General features: G+C 39.9%; 1 protein-coding gene across 3 annotated transcripts in view; it reads right to left on the bottom strand.

Annotated features, from left to right (window-relative positions):
* The window catches only part of LOC109036906 (uncharacterized), a 359,096-nt gene that overhangs the window by 27,248 nt on the left and 312,018 nt on the right, over positions 1-19,830 (bottom strand). For all 3 annotated transcript variants that reach the window (XM_019051326.2, XM_072305545.1, XM_019051327.2), the window contains 3 exons: positions 8,778-8,977; positions 6,653-6,793; positions 276-436 (listed from right to left, as the gene is read on the bottom strand). In XM_019051326.2, the coding sequence (XP_018906871.2) occupies positions 276-436; positions 6,653-6,793; positions 8,778-8,977 (502 nt within the window). The remainder of the gene's footprint in view (positions 1-275; positions 437-6,652; positions 6,794-8,777; positions 8,978-19,830) is intronic.

The following is a 19,830-nucleotide window of genomic DNA, read 5'->3' as shown; positions in this document are numbered from 1 at the left end:
TGAATCAAAAGGAAATCCGCTTAATTTAAGAGGCTTGGTTCTCGATTTACGCATAAATCCGATTGAATCAAGAGTATTTTTTCTTGTGAATGTTTTTAAGAGTCTGGACTCTAGATCCAATGTGTTTTTTTTTCCAGTGCATGTCGGACACATATATTTGTGAGATCAGCAATCCATGTTTTCTCGTGTATAATTGAATGATAGTACACGGAGCATGAGGCCTCTGCATGTGTTCCCCTGCAAATGAAAAGCTTTCAGGGTAGAAATTGACTCACCTCGAGACCGTTGTTATGTTTGGGCGGGACCCCGAGCTCGTAAATGTTGAGCATGTGAGCGGCCTGAACGTGCACCATGAGGTCCCACGCACACTGGAATGAGTCTTTGCACTGCACGCACAGCAAAGATGCCTTCGCTTCTCGTTCGCAGTCCAACTGGGCTGAAAAAATACAGGAAAATGACTTCTTCTCAACGTATTTATTAGCAGCCAGCCCCGTATATTTTAGGGCATTCTAGGGCACTGGAAAAAAAAACACGTTGGATCTAGAGTCCAGACTTTTAGAAACATCGACAAGAAAAAATACTCTTGATTGGATTAGATTTAAGCTTAAATCAAGAACCAAGCCTCTTAATTTGAGTGGATTTCCCTTTGATTTAAGCTTAGATCTGATTGAATCAAGAATCCTTTTTCTTGTCAATGTTTTCAAGAGTCTGGACTCTAGATACAATGTGTTTTTTTCCCAGTGGGTACATTTTTCGTTTTGAAACTTTCATAAAACTTTCCGCACGGCTGAGTAAAGAATCAGCATCTCTTCAGTAATGTTTGCATATTCCTTAGAGTTACTCTCCTTGGGGGTTTATAGATTTATATCACGGGCCAGCGGGCTGATTATTGAAATTGATAGACAAAGTGATAGACAAAAAGGACATAGGGCGTATGGATTCATATTATTGGTTACAATGTGTGGTTACAATAGACTAAGGGAGAAGATGATGGACAAATTGTCGGGTTTCTCGTGGGTTGCCGTTAGTTAGTCTATTACCTACTACCTTTGTCCATTGCAACCACCCGCTTCCATCGATAGGATCCCTCCATATCCTTTTTGTCGTAGCTCTGTCTATCAATTTCAACAATCGGTCCGCAGGGTGGCAATAGATGAATATCTAAGGTGTAAACTTTCATTTGTCTTATAGATGTACTCTTCAGAAAAGGGAAAGGAAGTGCACATTCTGGCGGAAAGGACTTTTTTGAAACTTTACAAATTTTAAACGCTGAGTCTATGGCTTTTGAAATTGCCTCCGCTTTGAATCGAAAGTAATGGATCCTCACGCAGAAATCATCACCAATAACCACCGCTATTTTGATTGCTTTCTATATTGGTGGCGACTCGATGTTGGTAAAACGTAAAAAAATTGACTGGGCAGTCTACTAATATAGTGTAAACTATTTCAAATCATATCTGTTTAACCATCTGGTACATCCTCATTTGTCAGGGAATGATACCAAAAAATAACAAGGTGCTGGAAAACCACTTTGATAACACAAAAAATGAAGTATACAACTCATAAATGACGAGCTTTTAATTGAACAACGAATTGAATTTTTATTGAATTCAGTCAAAGTTGGGTTGAAATTGACAGTTTCATATCGACTGTAGTTTACTATAAAACTACCTGTTCAGTCGTATAGATTTACATCACGGGCCAGGGCGGCAATATATGGATATCTTAGGTGTGAACTCTCATATGTCTTATAGATGTACTCTTCAAGAAAAGGGAAAGGAAGTGCACATTCTGGCGGAAAAGGCTCTTTTAAAACTTTAAAAATTTTAAACGTTAAGTCTATGCCTTTTTAAATTGCCTCTGCTTTGAATTATAACATCTTGGATCCTCACATTAAAATCATCACCAATAACAAACGCTATTTTGATCGATTTCTTTGGCGACTCAATGTCGGTCAAACGTACACAATGGGCCTGTTGCAAACTTTTGCTAGAGCAAAAATAAGAGTTGTTTCTTATAGATAATGCCTCAAAAATCACGATGAGCGCATCGGCAAAGTCTGAAATGCACTCATACACGGAAAAAAATAGGTTGTCTCTAACAGCTAATGCGGTATGGTTGAAAAGTAAAAAGCCGTGAGAACCAACAAAAATAGTTGGATTCACCAGCCACGTTGACCGATGTGACCAAGCACGAATGCAATTTACCTATACGCCTAAATTAAATCCGACTGTTGCATCTTTTAGTGGTGCAACCAGCAATGTATGTTATCATACCCTCACATGTAGGCCAAGCCAGCAAGAATCTTACGGCGGATGTCACTGTGGCTGAGATGGACGAATTAACCATATTGACAAAGCTGAACTGGCCATCACAAAGGCGACCCAACCATCAGGTACTGTCAGCGCGGTGAGAGTTCCCGCCTGGCTAAGCTGCGGTCCGCCATTTTTCCTTTGTCACTCAGTTACGAGTTCATCACGTTGTTGTTCGGAGTCTGTGCGCTTGGCTTTATTTATCTATATTAATCCATGTGAATTTACGCGTAATTTGCCCAAATTCGTGTTCGAATCGTTTCTACAGCTACCGTCTTCTCTTTAAATCTATCTGTTTTAACTTTCCACGCATATTTTCCGAGATTTCCTAGTTACCTGTATCGACCACTTTTTGGAGGTTATAAGAGTTGCTGCAATGAATCTGGCTAACAAAATGTGTTAATTCTGAAAACTTGAAGGGCGTTTCGCAAAATTGTTCTGTTATTTAGTGAGTGTCGGTTCTGTATAAAGTCATTGCGAAAGCGGGAAGATACGGAAGTCCCTTGAAAATGATAGACCAGTGATTATTGAATACTTCGTTCGTATATCTATTTGTGTTAATATTTTAGAGAATCAAAATACTCTGATGCAGAGTAAAATTTTCCTGGGATATTTGTTGAATATAAGCTTTAATCAAAATTTGACAGTTTCTGTCCCACCGTGAACTGTGGCAATTGTACTGCGTGTAGTTTATTTTTTTAAGTATATTTTGAACTATCTATCTACTTATTATGAAATCAAACTTTTTGTGAAACTGATTTAGTCTGTAAATGATTCTTTGACGGTAAAAACACGTTTCGTTTTGGTATCATTTACTTGAAATCGGTGAAGCAATTATCTGCTATTTCTCGTCAAATTTGCTTTAACTGCCAGTAATTGTATGTGTACCGGAATTTTTAATCAAAAAGTAAGTAAAATATCTACTACTTTCATATCAAATTTGTTTCTGATAATTTGAGTTAATATTTAAAAATATATGTTGAGTGGATGTTAGAATCCATAAAGTTCGTCGGAGCATCTGGAATTCGGGAAGCTTGAAATTACCATACTACGCAGTCGGAAACGCCACACTAGCATGGTGTCAGCCGTATCGTGTAATTTACAATACTGGTATATTGGTAACTAACTAAACTGCGCAGCTTCATCGGAAAAAAAGCAAGAAGACAGCATGGTTAATAATAACCAAACACTGGTAAATCCGATCATATTTTTTTTTGTAGCGTGTGTAGTAGAAATAAAAAGTATAATAAAGAAAAAAACAGGCTGTGCGATTTAAAGAAATGAAACAAGTGATCACAAATACAAATCTAGATTAGAATTCAGTTATCAAACTCAAGCAGATCAACGTTGACGGTTAAATATAGATTTTTTGTGCTCCTTCATCATCGGTCGTCATAGCTCAATCGTTAGGGTGTTAGGTTAGGATTAGGTAGGTCCAGGTTCAATCCCAAATAATGGGTTGAAAAAATTCTATCGTAGTAAAATAAGTTGAGTAAATTAACAAATTTCATATTTTTCATTTTTACAATTTAGCGTTCTCAGATATTTATTTTACGGGGCTCCTGTCCCCCTATTTTCCATTAAAAGCCCCGAAAAATTGTAGCAATGACCGCTGTCCATTTTGGCAAAACTAAGCGGGCATGGTAGCCCTCAAAATGGGTCACTTTGACATGATTGCTGAGCGCTGCGGCCGAGCGCTCGGGTTGATCTAACCATCTCCGCAGGGATGACCCAGCCGCGCGGCATGAAGGCAGCGTCGCTACCTGCTGGTTGTCGATCTAGCCAACAATTTGGTTGGCGCGGTTTTCAGCTTTCGAAGATGGTCGATTCGACCATCTTCATGGCTGCACGAGACAACCTTTTTTTTCCGTGTAACTTCACAATCTGCGTAAGAAATTTGCGTTTTTTTAAGCTTCCCGCTTCAAAAACGATACTACGGCATAGGTGAACATTTTGTTAGAGGAGTCGCTCCATCGTCGGCGATATTCATCATGGCCGACGCTTGCACGCAGTTCCGCGCGTAATTCAAGGAGAGTTCAAGGTCAATCAATTCGGGCGTGGAAAATATGAACGTTAACACACCGATTGTTATCTGGTCTAATCCAGTTCAGGTGTTATCTCGTCCCATCAAACGTGTTTTGGCGGATTGGCGTGGGCTATGATGATTATTGCCGACAATGGAACGACTCCTCTTACAAAATGTTCACCTGTGCCGTAGTATCGTTTTTGAAGCGGGAAGCTCAAAAAACCGCAAATTTCTTACGCAGTTTGTGAAGTTATGAGTGCATTTCAGAGTTTGCCGATGCGCTCATTGTGATTTTTGAGGCATTATCTATAAGAAACAACTCTTAGTTTTGCTCTAGCAAAAGTTTGCAACAGGCCCATTGACTGGACAGTGCACCAACAAAATAATTTGTCTTAGTTATCTGAGATTGTGATCTTCATAATTAGAAATTTAATAATTTGCACTCGCGCATTCTGTAGTTCAATGAGGCAACTTAATCAAGTAGCATCAACCATAGAAAAGATAGGTTAAGCGCAAGCGGACTCTGTGGTTCAATGAGTCAACTTGATATTCAATTATGTATCTGAGAACAGATTTGTAGTAACTAATTAAAAATTATTGCTCTAATTGAAGGCGTTGTGCACTTGACAATGGTGTTGGTTATGCTATCCATTTTTCAGGTTAATGGCACCAATGTTTAAGAGCTTTCATTTAAAACAAATCGGAGGAAAATTGGGTGAGTAGTTTCCGAGATCGAAGGAGGACAAAAAAGGCCTTAGGATATTAAACATATATAGATAATACTATAAAAATTCAATTTTAAAACAGGGTAAATAATATTTCAGGGTATTAAAAAAATTACCCTCTACGAAGAACCAAAGGGTTCGGCTCCAGTGAAATCGCATCAACTTTGATATGATGCCGTTAACGAATTTTCGAGCATGATGAGTCAATAAAATTGAACTTTGTTGATGCCAATTTTGATAAAAAGCGAGGATGAAAATTGAATTTTGCTGCATTCTCACTATACGCGTTACGTAATTGTCGAATGTTAATCATTTTAAAAGTTCACTTGTATTACAGAGCCGGACTCACCTACTTGCCGCCCCCTTTTCATTCGTTTTTTAACGTCAACGGGAACCATCAAATGGACGTGCCAGAGGAGCGGGGGGGGGGGGGGGGTGCACAAGACGCGTTTACTCGTGTTGGGCACATTTTTCTTGTGAGAGCCCTGTCAACACTAGTAAGAGTTCACGGGACTTTTCGCGGAAGTTAAGCTCCGTAAACCTATGTCCGTGTGGACAAGGCCTACCATTGATAAGAAATAAACGAAAAAAATATGAAAGAACAAACTCAAATGTGACCTGATCATTTTAACTTCTGACCGCATTGCGTTTGGCGCAATGTGTGAAGTATCGTTTCAGTCTTGTAGGCGCTAATATGCGGTCCACACTCCACACCGACCGCCGCGCGCCGCGCCGCGCCGGCCGCATCGTGTTTGTAGCAATGCGTGAAGTATTCAAGTAGCCTTGTAGGCGCTAAATATGCGTTTCATGCCGACCGCCGCTCCGAGGGCTGCTCTTTTCATATCAAGTCCTCGTCAGTATTGCTCTCTACGCCGCGCCGCTCGAGACCAGATTGCGTATTTGGCTTATCTCTGAAGTCGAATATTTCAAAGTACATACTGTCTCTTGTATCATCGAAAGACGACAGAATTAGGGACTGATATATTTTCATTCTCAGGAAATGAGAAATTCTGTTGCCTTTTCTATTTCGTATTTTTTTATGCATCCGGTTTTTTCTTTCTTTGATACGTACATTTAAAAGAAATCTTAAAATTTGCCACCATGTGCCGTAGCCCATGGTGGCACCCCCTAAATCCGGCCCTGTTGTTACATCCCCGTTTTTCACATCATTGGCCTAATGAAAATTTTATTTTGGAAGCTTATCGTGCCAACGAAGTTGTAAAGAGAATCGCCGCACAGTGGATAGAGTCAATTGGAGAGGTCGGACAAGATTTAAAAACTTTATAAGCGTATACGCTAATTCTGATTTTTATAAGTAGTTTCATTGGTTTTCTCGTGAAAGTTTCATATGAAAAACATCCCTTAAAATTTTGATGAGATTAACGTAAAATTTTACAATTTTTGTCAAAAATTTCATGTCGACTTGTTTCATTAACTCGATCCACTGTGCGTCGCCCGTCACGTTTCTCAGTTCTCCGTTGAAGACTGAAAATGACAGAAACCAACACGATTTTTAGGATTTTTTCACCAATAGACCTTGCGTTTGGAGGTCATTCTTAATGTTTGACTACGCCTCCTCAGGAACCTACCATTTGTTGCAGATGAATTCTCGGTCGTCCTACATTTACACGTAAAACGCAGTTTACAGTGGGTCTTTCGGTGCTCCAAAAGATCCTGGAGTTCCGTGAACATGTCTCTGCAGTTCCCGCAGATCAGGATGTCAGGATTGCCTGCAACATACCAGAAACTAATTTACACAGAGAAAAAAATTCGGCCTCCGTTGAACACCAAAATTCGACCGTCCCAGAAACCAAATTTCGGTTCAGCAAACTGAAATTCAATTCCTTTGGACCGGAAATTTCAGTTATCCGATTCGAAAAACTTTGACATTTTATATGAACGCGAAAGTTTGGTCCCTCTAATTGAAACTTTTTTCTTCAGTTTATACCAATAATCGCAGTCTTTGCAGTTCAATTGTGTATTCAATGAATCTCCATTCCGCTTAACTCCATTTTTAATGCTACAAGAGTTGTATTTTTTACCTCACCGGCTGTCAATAATGTCCTGTTACTCTCTTTTTCAAGTCCAAAATGTAGTTTTTACCAATCAAATACCTTACGTCCTCGCCAGTGGTGTCTTCTGGCTTAAAGTGGTCTTACTCGGATTTATCTTATTCATTTTTCCACTGCGCCTTATGATCAGTTAACAACAAGCTTCAAGCACAGATAACATGCGTGTATATCCACAGATTTATGCGAAATTAAATGCACTCAATGGTTCACTAAACTATGAAGGAATACTAGACTTGAGAATACATTGTTCCAACGGTTCTCGCGTAGAGCACAATGGTGCGCTTATTATAAACGCGGAGAAGCAACTCAGAAACTGAGTTATACGCACTTCAAAAAGCGCAACTTTTTTGCAAATTTAAAAAGCCATGGTTTCGCGCCGAACCGAATGATGTCATCCGGCATTAATCAAAAGCGAGCACGCCTTTCTACGACTTCCGTGATATGTCTTTCCACTCCTCACAAATGGAAACAAGAGGAAAATCGGAACAAGAGGAAAATCGAAACTTGATCTTTAGAATCACTGAATCGAATCTCATTCATGTTATTTGTTGTAAGTACGCAACAATTCCGTTTTGAAATAAGTTTTATTTAAACAAACATGAGTGGAAAATGAGATGAGTTATCCATCGTATATTAATGCCGTACTGCCGTGCTAAGGGAAAACGCCGTATGAACCTTCAGGCGTTCCCAAATTTCCTCTGATAAAACACGAATTTCCTGGTAAACATAAGACTATTTTTCTTCCAAATCTTCAGATAATTTTGTTCGCTATATCACCTAAAGTTCCTGAAAATTTCAAGGAAAAATATTCATCACTTGCCTCAAAAATGAACATTTTATCGAAGGAAATTTGACAACTCTTGAATGTTCATACGGCATTCTTCCTTAGCACGGCAGCGTACTACATCATTTCCATCATTTTCCCGTCATTACGTTGAATTTGGAATTCCTTCGAGTCTTTAATATTCTCAAAAGCGGGTTTGTCCGGAATTTTGGCTCCAAAACTACTCAATAAACCATTACGTAATCTACTCTCTTGGCACACAGAAGGACATTTCAACACGAAAGTTTGGTTAATATGGGCAGTAAAACAAAAAATAACCCCAGCCTTGGGTTGACAATATCAAGAGAATCTGCCAGGTACTTTTCTTGAAGAAATTTAATGAAAAACGAGTGGTACTAAACGAGTGGTCCGCATTAAATTATCCGCAAACTGTGCCAAAATCAACACAAAGTTTGCGTCGGTTTGTGTTTCACATCGTCTATATCAACCAAGAGTAACACAAGAAAAATACTAACAAAAATACTACACAGAAAAAATTAAATTGCTGATTCAACAATCCGATTGCTAAGGGAAGTGACTGCAATGTTTCAATGTAGATTTTACAACAAAAAAATACTACTTTAAACACCCCCGTAGTTAAATTAGCTTACAATAGTGGTTAAAGTAGCATTTTCATGTTGTGAAATCTACGTTGAAATATTGCAGTAACTTTTCCTAGCGATCGAATTGTTAAATCAGCAATATAATTTTTTCGTGTTATATTTCTGTACAAATCCTAATTTTAGAATTTTAACTAAAATACGCAAGGTTCAGTGACCCATTAGACGGATTCGATTTGGTTTCTCGGTGAGTACTCACTGTATGTTTTGATGGTGCTGCTGTCGGTGGTTGGGGAGCCGGGGGCCTTCTGCTGGGCGGCGGGGAGGGGGCCGGAGGGGGGCCCTTTGGCGGGTCCCGGGGGGGCTAGCTTTGAGGCCTTCGTTGTAGCCGACAGCATGAGCCGCGGTCGCTTGAGTGGCGGCACCAACCTCGGTTGTGAGAAGAGTGACGCGTAGTAGCTGTAACAGAAAGAAGAGCCACATATCTTTTCAATTATTTTTGCTTTTACATACCTAAATAGTGCACTTTGGCGCTACACGACACCCGGCGTGCCGAAGAAACGAAAAATTGAACTGAACAACAGTTTTATGTTATGTTGTTGTTGTTCTCCCGGAAGTTCCTCTCGGAAGGCGACGGCGTGGACGTCCTGTGAAAGGTTGGCGACAAGGGGTGGAGGAGGAGATCAGAAGGTGCCAATTGCCTGATGATCTCTGGGAGGATAGGGGGCAATGGCGATTGGGCGTCGCAGAGCGCGAGGCGGCGCTATAAAAGCGACTTTATGTATGTGTATGTTGTTGTTCTCTTATACATTTCTCATGGAGACACATTGAGAGAGGATGGTGTCCAAGGTTCCTGGAAAACCCCGGAAAATTCTGGACTTTATCCAAAAAACGAAAAATCTCACTTGATAAAAACAAACACATTGGATCTAGAGTCCAGACTCTTAAAAGCATCGACAAGAAAAAATACTCTTGATTCAATCGGATTTTTGCTTAAATCAAAAACCGCAAGCTAGCCTCTTAATTTGAGCGGATTTCCTTTTGATTTAAGCTTAAATCTGATTGAATCAAGAGTCCATTTTCTTGTCAATGTTTTCAAGAGTCTGGACTCAAGATCCAATGTGTTTTTTTTTTTTTTTTCGAGTGTATGCTATGATGTTGTTGTTGTTGTTGTTTTATACATTTCTCATGGAAACACATTGAGAGAGGATGGTGTCCAAGATTCCTGGAAAACCCCGGAAAATTCTGGACTTTATCAAGAAACCGAAAAATCTATACATCGGTCTTGTTTTCCTTTTCCCGTATCATTCCCCTCCCAAGACCATTTCTTTTTTCACGAAGGTGATCTTCGTTGTGGGGCCCTGTGCTGGGTTATTACCTACGTGAGCGTAATGGTTTGTCACCAGATCGTTGAAGTGCAAATTGTAGGCTTTTAGGCAAGTACACTGATAAAAACGGGAAGTATCTCCTCATTTCCCTTCTTCTTCACTCTCGAGCGCATTTTTTTTTTTTTTTTCTTAAATGAGGTGATGTACGTGGTGAGGCACTGCTCTAGGTTATCATCCACGTGCGCCTAATGGTTTGTCACGATGTTGTTGAAGCGGGTATTGCACGCTAATAGGAGGCTACACGGGAAGCAGCTTGTCAAAAAACTTAACCCGCAGATTGAAGGTAATTAATGGCGAACAAAAGTAAAAGTAAGAAACAAACAAAGAGTCTATTCCTCCAAAATCTTTTTAACAATGGGTCACACAGTATAGATGAAGATGTTGGTTCATTCAACTGAAGTGGAATTGAAATCCGCCATTAGTTTTTCTGGCAGCATAACATTTAGTAAGCTTGCCTATATACGTTGGTTCATTCAACTGAAGTGGAATTGAAATCCGCCATTAGTTTTTCTGGCAGCATAACATTTAGTAAGCTTGCCTATATACTGATGAATATTATGTATCGTGTATAGGTCTTTATTTAAAATTTAGAAGTTCACGGTTGTTATACCTAATATCTCTTGAAAATTTTACGAGAAATATCAACCATTTATCTAAATTTGCGAAATTCGTACCTTTATACTTAATAGGTCGAATTGGATTACATCTTGCAATGAGGAAACATTATTTCTGGCCCATTTTAGAAATAACATACATGCCATTGGTTTCTCTATGCAGATATGTGCTGTTATTGGAGAGCCAAAGATAGTGGATCCTTTTTGCACAACATAATCCAATTAATTTCTAAGCAGTTTCAATCAAATTAATAATATAAATGAAAACCAATGGAGTTCCCGTTGGAGCTGTAGATGTGCAGGATGCTTGATGCCTTTTCTTTTATTTGAATACAATATCGCAGTTTAATTACGCAATTTAAGTCTCATAAGCCCCGCGCGTTTGTTGTTCCAGCATCGGAACGTTCAATATGACGGATCGTCACCAATCGTCGATCACCTGTTGGCGCGACAAGTCAATTAAATTTTTCATTACTTTTATTCTATTAATTTTCAAAGCGAATCATCGCGAGGGGACTTGAAGGATCCTAATCCACGTTGACAGCATAAATTTGGCCGGTGCTGCGTTCCGGTTTTCACTCAATTTACCCCAAGCCCCTCATTGCATCGGATACGCCACGGCGCACAGTGGACCGAATCAGCAGAAGATGTCGAACTTATAATTGTTCACTAAATCTGTAAAAATCGATGTTTATTTCGTCAAATTTTAAATTTTGAGGGATGCGAGTCTTACAGAAAATTTTACAAGCAAACCAATAGGGACATCCTCAGGGTTGCCACAGTCAAGGAATGCCGGGAAATGTCGGGGAAAACCTGGAATTGTGAGGGAAAAGACTAAAATGTCGAACATGACAGGGAAAGATTGTTAAGTCATCGTTATTTCCTTTCTAGAACGGCTTTTTTGACGTTTCGAACGACAAATTTTGCCTGAAAACTATCCCAAATCATATTTCGTAAGCACTCCGCATATCCTTTGATTGTCAGGGAGTTTTACCAAAATGTGTCAGGGAAATCAGACAAATGTCAGGGAATTCCATTACCTGAATTCTGTGGCAACCTTGCATCTTTAAGACCTCAACATTTCGTAAAGACGGAGTTATGAGCTTTTGAAGTTTTTAAAATTTTGTCCGATCCCTCCCGTTAACTCGATACACTGGGCGGCGGACAAGCTTTGAGGAAAAAACAATTAAAATTTAAATACCTGCTCAGACAGCCGGCGCGAAAAAAAGCCCGCCGCGCGATTTGCATAAACATATTTCCGCGCGGATAAACTGGCCTAATAGTTACGGCTGAGTGGTTTCGAACTGCGATGCCGGACCTGCAACCCTTATTTTAATTTTAGCCTCGCTCATTCACAACAATAAAGTTTAAAAAAGCATGAACAATAAAATTGAAGAATGGTAGTTATAAACAAGATTAAAATAATAAGCAGTTGAAGCTACGGCTTTAACACCCGGAGCATTCAGCCTTTGAGGCCGGAACAGACGGTAAGTCCATATATCCCGTAATTTTTTTTCGAATGTATCAACCAATATTAAAAGCAAATTTTAATCTAAAGAGTATAGGGAACCAAGTTCCATCCCGCATCGGGAATTCTCACCGAACTCGAGGCAATTCTGAAATTCGTGATGAACAGCGGCAGCGTCGCGATATTCATAATTAAAAATGAAACGATCGAACGATGTGATGACCGGGGTGAGAGGGCGGATCTAATTAACTGCTAACGAGAGAATCTGCGTGTCAAGTCGAGGGCGGGGTCAACACTATCTCCCGATCAAACTCCGCCCCTCGCATCCCTTAATCTGCCCCAATCGGAGAATTTCGCCCACGTGTTCAAACACTCATACTTGACAATCTCGAATATGATGGAATCGCACTGAAAAAAAAAAAAAAAAAAAAAAAAACTCGGTGTATTTACTAAAAAAAGGGTAAAATTACAAAGAATTCAGGGTTCTATTTGATCCCAGTTTTTTCTTGGTAAAATTACCATGTATGGAATTGGTAATTTTACCGAGAAATCTCGGTAAAATTAATGAACTTTCTCGGTACATTTACTGGAACTTGGTAAAAACGCCAATATTTTTTATCGACTGTGGTAGAATTACCGAGATAAAATGGCAAAGTTACCGGGAATTGATTACCAATAAAAGTGGTATTTTTACCTGGAAAAAAACAGTAAAAATACCGGTTTTTAGGTAAGCTTACCAGCCTGTCTTAGCAAAATTACCAATAATTGGTAAAAAAAAGTGAGATGGTAAAGGTACCAACGGACCTTGGTAAAAACGCCGAGAATTTTTTTTCAAAATTCCGCCGGGGACAGCACCTTAATGGATCTGCTAGCCCAAAACAGAGGTGATTCATAAGGAAAATGATTCGTAAATCACTATGAGCGAATTTGGTAAGCCTAAAAACTCCTAACTTGACAGTCTGCATGAAAAACTGGCGCTTTTTGAACTTTTCTCTCCCCAAAAGTTCTACCGAACAATCCAAAAAAAAAAGAAAAAGAGAAAAAGTATTCTTCAGCAGTGACACGCTTTAACACGAATGAGTCACTCCATTTTCACAACTCCGCTTGAATCATGAAATGATCGCAGATAAACATAACGCGGTTTCTCAAATAAAATCAAATAACAGATCAAATCAAATAGAATGAAATTAATGCTATGTGATTAACATCTTCATGGCGAAGAATCTCCGTTATTACATTCAATAAATACCTGCTTCAGAAAGAATAAGTTCCATTCCATGAATCTCATCATCCATGCAGGGATATACTAGGTATTACCTTCCCTGAACTAACCAACACAGTTAGAGGGGAACAGAGCCCATTGAGAAGGTGACTTGATTTAGACTTTTCTGAAGTCAGGTGTGCAAAAGTTCGGTAGACATTCTTTGCTTTAATCGTCTGGTTTCCCCCAACCACTCCAGAAGCTCGATTGACTCAGGATTAGTGAGGGGCCAATAAGAAAATTAATTTTTTCTATTTTCATTTGCAAATTGCCACCTCCTGAGAATCCCCGATCTGGACCACAAATGTATAATGAAGTTCCTCCTTTCGCACCAATTTAATGCCCAATATTGCGTCTTCGTTTGTGATCTCCTCTCTGCATTGAAATTTAACGAGCAATTTTTCCTACACATGCGAAGAGAAGGTAAAACCTGGTGCTTTTTTAAAAGTGCCTCTTTTTCGTGATGATTTTCTCTGCGAGGTCGATGCGCGCTTTTCTTTTATTTTCCGTCTTTTCTACACTTATTGGAGTCGAAATATTTTGGATCATTCGAAATGTCGATCAGAAACAGGAATAATGTCAGGGGACGAAGCATTAACTAAAGGCTCACCATAGTTTCGAAACTCCGTGACTGGAGGGCATGGCATCACCACTTGCACTCCGTATCACTTCAATCACATGAACACGTATTGAAGACACTATCTGCAACATACTCTATGGTTCCGAGCCGTCTTTAACTTGTTTCCTTCATACGATGGCTATTTCAGGAATTTTAAATGTCCATCTTCAGGCGTATACGGTTCGCGAAAAATTCCGCTCGTCAGAAATATCGTAAAAAAATATCATTAAATTAATACTTAACACACGCCCGAAAACAGATTGATCAAATGGTGACGATATTGTTCAAGTCGACTTATTGAAGAATTCGGCATATTGTTTCGATTTAAGGGTTCTATTTCACAAGGTATCCAAGTAGTACAATTAGTCGTAACCGTGGGTGACAAGAGAAGATCTGGGGAGAAGAGTGGGGGGGGGGAGTAATAGAATCAATTTTACTGAACACTGAACTTGCCAGGTTTAGAGATGTGCTTTCTGGACGGACAGATGAGATACCAGAGGTTATTGAAGTTGAGGAAGGTCTCTCTTCGGAAAAAGAATCATTGTGAGTAAAATGTCCCTTTCCCGCGTTTTTATAGTTGTGCATGTGGATGAAATCGAAGCTAAAGGGAGAGGAGTCAACGAAGTAGCAGGAGTTATCACAGCACACACGAAGCACGACAGAAATTCAGATGAGCTTTCTGGACCAACAGGTGGTTTGTCGCGGTTGAGAAACCCCCCGTAACAGAATTAGAGGAGGCAATTTTTCACTTTTTCAGGGTAGCTACAGTCAAGGAATACCGGGTTAATGACGAAAGTGTGAAAGAAACTTCATTGAATCACCTTCATTGCTTTCCAGAATGGATTTGAGGTTTCAAACAACAAATTTTGTCTGAAAATTATTCTCAATTATGTTCTCTTAACCACCTGTCATATCTTTAATTTTCAGGGAATTTCATTTTCGTCATTCCATGGCAACCCTGATTCTGGGCGCAACCCCCTTGGGCGAGTCGCCCAAAACAAATCTTGAACAATCTCTTCTATGGCAAATCTGAATTAATGCGTGTGGACAAAACTTGACAAGTCTGAAGGGCCTTCGCGGTTTTCAGAATTTGAACATTTGAACGGTAATAAATATGTATAATAATAATTTGTATTTGTTTTGGTTGTACATAGAGGCTATCAACAAATACGCCAAAAACTAAACATTTACTAATTCTACCACCCATTCATTCATGTACTCGCCTGCCTATTTCATATTATTTACCATCACTTAGAACCTCTTTCGATTTATTTTTAAAGTTTATTTGGTTGATCATACTCATCAAAATTATCGGCAGTTTAACGTAAAAGGTATATGACCGGATAACACTTTGCACGTTTTTTAACGGCAGTGATCAGTTTATGTTTATTTCCTCATCTCTTACGTGCCTCACCACAACGACCAGTGGCGTGGCGTGAATTGCGATACATCGATTGTTATGCCATATAAACCTATGGAAAAGGATCGATAAATAGGGTGATCGCAGCGAACACCTTAATAATCGATTCTTTGCCGTAGGTGTAAATGGCATAACAATCGATAAATCGCAATTCAAGCCACGCCACTGACAACGACGGAGATTTAGTCATTCGGAATATTCGATTCTTAAACTTTTCATAACGGTAACCGGATAACAATCTTTGCAGTTTTTTTGAAGATTCTTGACGGCAATCATAGCGGATCCAGCAATTTGGCAACACCGGATTTCAAACCTATGGAAATTTATCAAACCTTGGGAGGGGGGCTCCGACCAGGATCGATTATTTAGCATAGGTTTAAACTGAGCAAATCCAGTGTTGCCAAAGTGCTAGATCCGCCTATGGCAGTCATTAGTTTTTCTGCACTTCCAAACCATCCCTTACACAAAATAATTAATTAGTTTTTAAGTTTTATTTCTTACGTGCCTCGCCACAACGACGGAGATTTAGTCATTCTAAATATTCGTTTCGAAGAGACAACAAAAGCAGTGGCGTGGCGTGAATTGCGATACATCGAATGTTATGCCATTTGAACCCACGGTAAAGAATCGATTATTAAGGTGTTCGCTGCGGACACCGTGTTTATCGATCCTTTTCCATAGGTTTAAATGGCCGATCAATCGATGTATCGCAAAGCACGCCACGCCACTGAGCGAAAGCTCCCCTCTGAGCTTCCACTAAAAGCCAGGGAGCTCGGAGAGAGGAGCTTATTGTCACAGCGCGCATTAGACGAGCCATTGGATCGGAGTTGGTGGCGGGAAGGTCCGTCGAGGCTCCACTTAATTGCTCCATCTTCACAGCTCCGAATCCATCAGCTTTATTTTTACGTCATTATTCATATTTCACCCTTCGTTTCGTCTCGAGTATTTACCGCACACCGCGTCTTCCCGTCTCTTCTCCGTTTCCTGCTCCAATTCCCGACAGGTTGCCAAAATGGGCGCGCTCAGACTCGCGAATCAAAATGGGCCTCTTGCAAATGGAGATGTTGTACACTGAAAAAAAATTCTTGGCGTTTTTACCAAGGTCCGTTGGTACCTTTACCATCTCACTTTTTTACCAATTATTGGTAATTTTACCAAGACAGACTGGTAAGCCTACCTAAAAACCGATATTTTTACTGTTTTTTCCTGGTAAGAATACCACTTTTATTGGTAATCAATTCCCGGTAACTTTGCCATTTTATCTTGGTAATTCTACCACAGTCAATTAAAAACATTGGCGTTTTTACCAAGGTACAGTAATATGACCGAGAAAGTTCAATAACTTTACCGAGATTTCTCGGTAAAATTACCTATTCCATAAATGGTAATTTTACCAAGAAAAAACTGGGATCAAATAGAACCCTGAATTCTTGGTAATTTTACCCTTTTCTTAGTAAATACACCGAGATTTTTTTTTTCAGTGTATTTGTGAGGAATTTGCGATTTGACTATTGATTCTTATGGGAAAGTTCGCGAGAAGCACGATGGTGCCACTGGGTTTCTCTGAAATCAACTCCCAAGGCTTCAAAGCTTCAAGCGTCAAGCTTCGGCACAAGGACCTTGCGGCACATTACTCCGCAGAACGAGGACTTTTTGGCACACTAGAGATACACTTTTCCAGAGCATATCCTATCTTTCCCATTCGTCTTTAGTTCCGTTTAAGCAGAAATACGTCTATATATTGTCAGTGTTTAGGACATACTGGCATGGTCGAACACATTATATGATTCAATGTTATGAACAGGAAGGCGAATGATGGAGATTTTGCATGTGTGAGGAATTTGCGGTTTGACTGTTGATTCTTACGTAAAAGTTCGCGAGGAACTGATGTAGAGGTGGACTCTCAGGGTCGCGTGAGATATCCCCTCCATTTTGGCCTCAACTTGAGAGCTTTTTATGAGCTTGGGAGTTAATTTCAGAGAAAACCAGTGGCATCATCGTGTTTCTCGCGAACTTTTACATAAGAATCAATTGTCAAATCGCAAATCTCTTACATATGCAATATCTCGATTTCAGTGCGAGCACAAACCAGAGTTGTTTCTCATAAAATATGGCTAAAAATAACGATTAGCGCATCGGATATGTTTGGAATACTCTCCTAAATCCACAATCTGCGAAGGAAATATGCGTTTTTTCGAGCCTCTCGCTTCAAAAACGTTTCTACGGCACAACCAAACATTTCGTAAGAGGAGTCGTTCCATCTAGCCTTGCGCACTAGGATGCTACGCTATTTTCAACATGGCTGATGCCTCAGCGCTAAGGGCGCAAGAGCGACATGCAGTGCCACATGACCTAATCAAACCTAACTTCCAAATTTTCGAGTTGTCCATATTCTCCCTATAAAGGTACTCTACCCAGGTCTTATCACTAAGAAAGCTATCTAAACTTACATACATACATACATATAAGTCGCTTTACAGCACTCCCTCGCGCTCTACGACTCCTAACCTCCACTGCTCTCTTTCAAACCACAAATCTTGGGGGATTGAGCACCTAAACATTTCCGCTTCAATCCCTTCCCTCCAACTTTTCATTGGGCGCCCCCTGCGTCTTCTCCCAGGAGGAACCCAGTCAAGGACCTTCTTCGGCAACCTGTCTCCTGCCACTCTCTGGACATGACCATACCAAATGAGTTGTTTTGTCATAATGTCATGCACGATGGTCTACTTGGCATCCATGATATCCCGTACCGTCTCATTCCTGACGCGATCCTTTCTGGAAATACCAGCGGATCTACGCCAGAAGTCCATCTCTGTTGCCTCTAAAACCTCCTCTAACCTCTGTTGCCTCGAAAACCTCTAAACTTAAACTTCAGAAAAATGGGGTCTCTGCACGCAACAGAAAGACCCTACTTCTTAAGGTGATTCGATGGACGCCATATTTTGTGTCAGCACGGCATGCGATTTGTCGCATCAATGGGTTCCATTTTTTCAGCTACTCGTCATTTATCTCCAATTTTGAAATCGTAATTCACGAAATTCAACGTGAGAAAGGCGTGGTTTTTTTAGAGAGAAAACATAGCATTCGATACTGATATCGAAACTGCACTCGAATGCGATATTTTCTCTCGAAAAAAACCACGCCTTTCTTACGTTGAATTTCTTTGTTAAAATTGGTAAGTGAGTGCTTTAGTCTCCTGACAACAGAATTGCGATCTCAAAATTGGAGAAAAGTGACGAGTAGCTGAAAAAATGGAACCAATTGATGCGATGTATCGCATGCCGTTCTGACACAAAATATGGCGTCCATCGAATCACCTTAATTCGAGTAAGATTACTAACATTAAAGTCAGCTAGAATCATTACTTTTCTCCCACATTTGCTGCCTTCAAGATCTATCAGAGGGTGGGGCTCCAATTTTGACTCCAGTTCTATATGCAAGTCTGATTCCAATTTTAAACATCCAAGCGCTCATTATTTTAGATCTCATTTGTATTTTAATCTTTGAGTTCGTAATATTACAGGAAGCTAGTAGAGATAGTGGGAAGTGAAAATAACGATATTTACTTAGTTTTTGGTTCTCCTAGGAGATCGAATTTGGCATCAAGCGCCATTCGGCGATATTCCCATCATCGAGAGCCGTACAACCAAAAAATATTGCCAGCACCGCACTGGAAAAAACCGCTTGGATCTAGAGTCCAGACTCTTAAAAATATCGACAAGAAAAAATACTCTTGATTCAATCGGATTCTTGCTCAAATCAAGAACCAAGCCTCTTAATTTCAGCGGATTTCCTTTTGATTTAAGCTAAAATCCTATTGAATCAAGAGTTTTCAAGAGTCTGGACTCTAGATCCAAGCAACTTTTTTTTTCCAGTGCGGACTCCTTCCGTTAGCAGTAGTCCTATTTTCGTTGAGGTTATCGAGGCAACAGGGCTTGCGTCAAACATTAATTAAATGTAGCTTCTTCGATTTATATTTATTTTTAATCACTAATATCTATGCAGGTATACTAGTTTTAAGCAGAGGGATATAATTAAACGAAATGACACTCCTGCATTTATTGTTGTTCTGATATCAATGAATGCATTTAAACAAACAAAAGAACAAGAAATAGCAGAATTAAAATATGCCTAATAAGGCCAGGCATCTGGTTGTATTGAAAGTCATCCTGTCCCTGGGGGTAGAAGGTGTGGTGTGGTATAGCTCAACGTCAGGCGTTCCCTAGGAAGTTAGGTGGGAAGAAGGGCGGCCAAACATCAGGCGTGCCCGGGAGATGCGGAAAAGATGAGACTTGTGACCATTCACTGAATAGCTGAAGAGCTTTTGTAGACGTGATTACATAACGCTTACATAACGATTACCTAATGGTCACATTGCGTGATACGTGCCGTTCTAGTTTACTTGATAATTGCATAACCGAATGCCTGGCCTACAGAACCTTTATAGGGAGAGTATGGACAACTTGGTTTATGTAAAAAAAGCCCCTCTAGGTAGGGCGCCAATGAAAGGCGACCCAACGTCCCCCCGAAAAAACCGAAAAT

This window comes from Bemisia tabaci, chromosome 10 (genome assembly GCF_918797505.1).
Source record: "Bemisia tabaci chromosome 10, PGI_BMITA_v3".
Classification (NCBI taxonomy): domain Eukaryota; kingdom Metazoa; phylum Arthropoda; class Insecta; order Hemiptera; family Aleyrodidae; genus Bemisia; species Bemisia tabaci.
The sequence above is the reverse complement of the archived record's forward strand: the minus strand, read 5'-3'. Positions and strand labels throughout refer to the sequence as shown.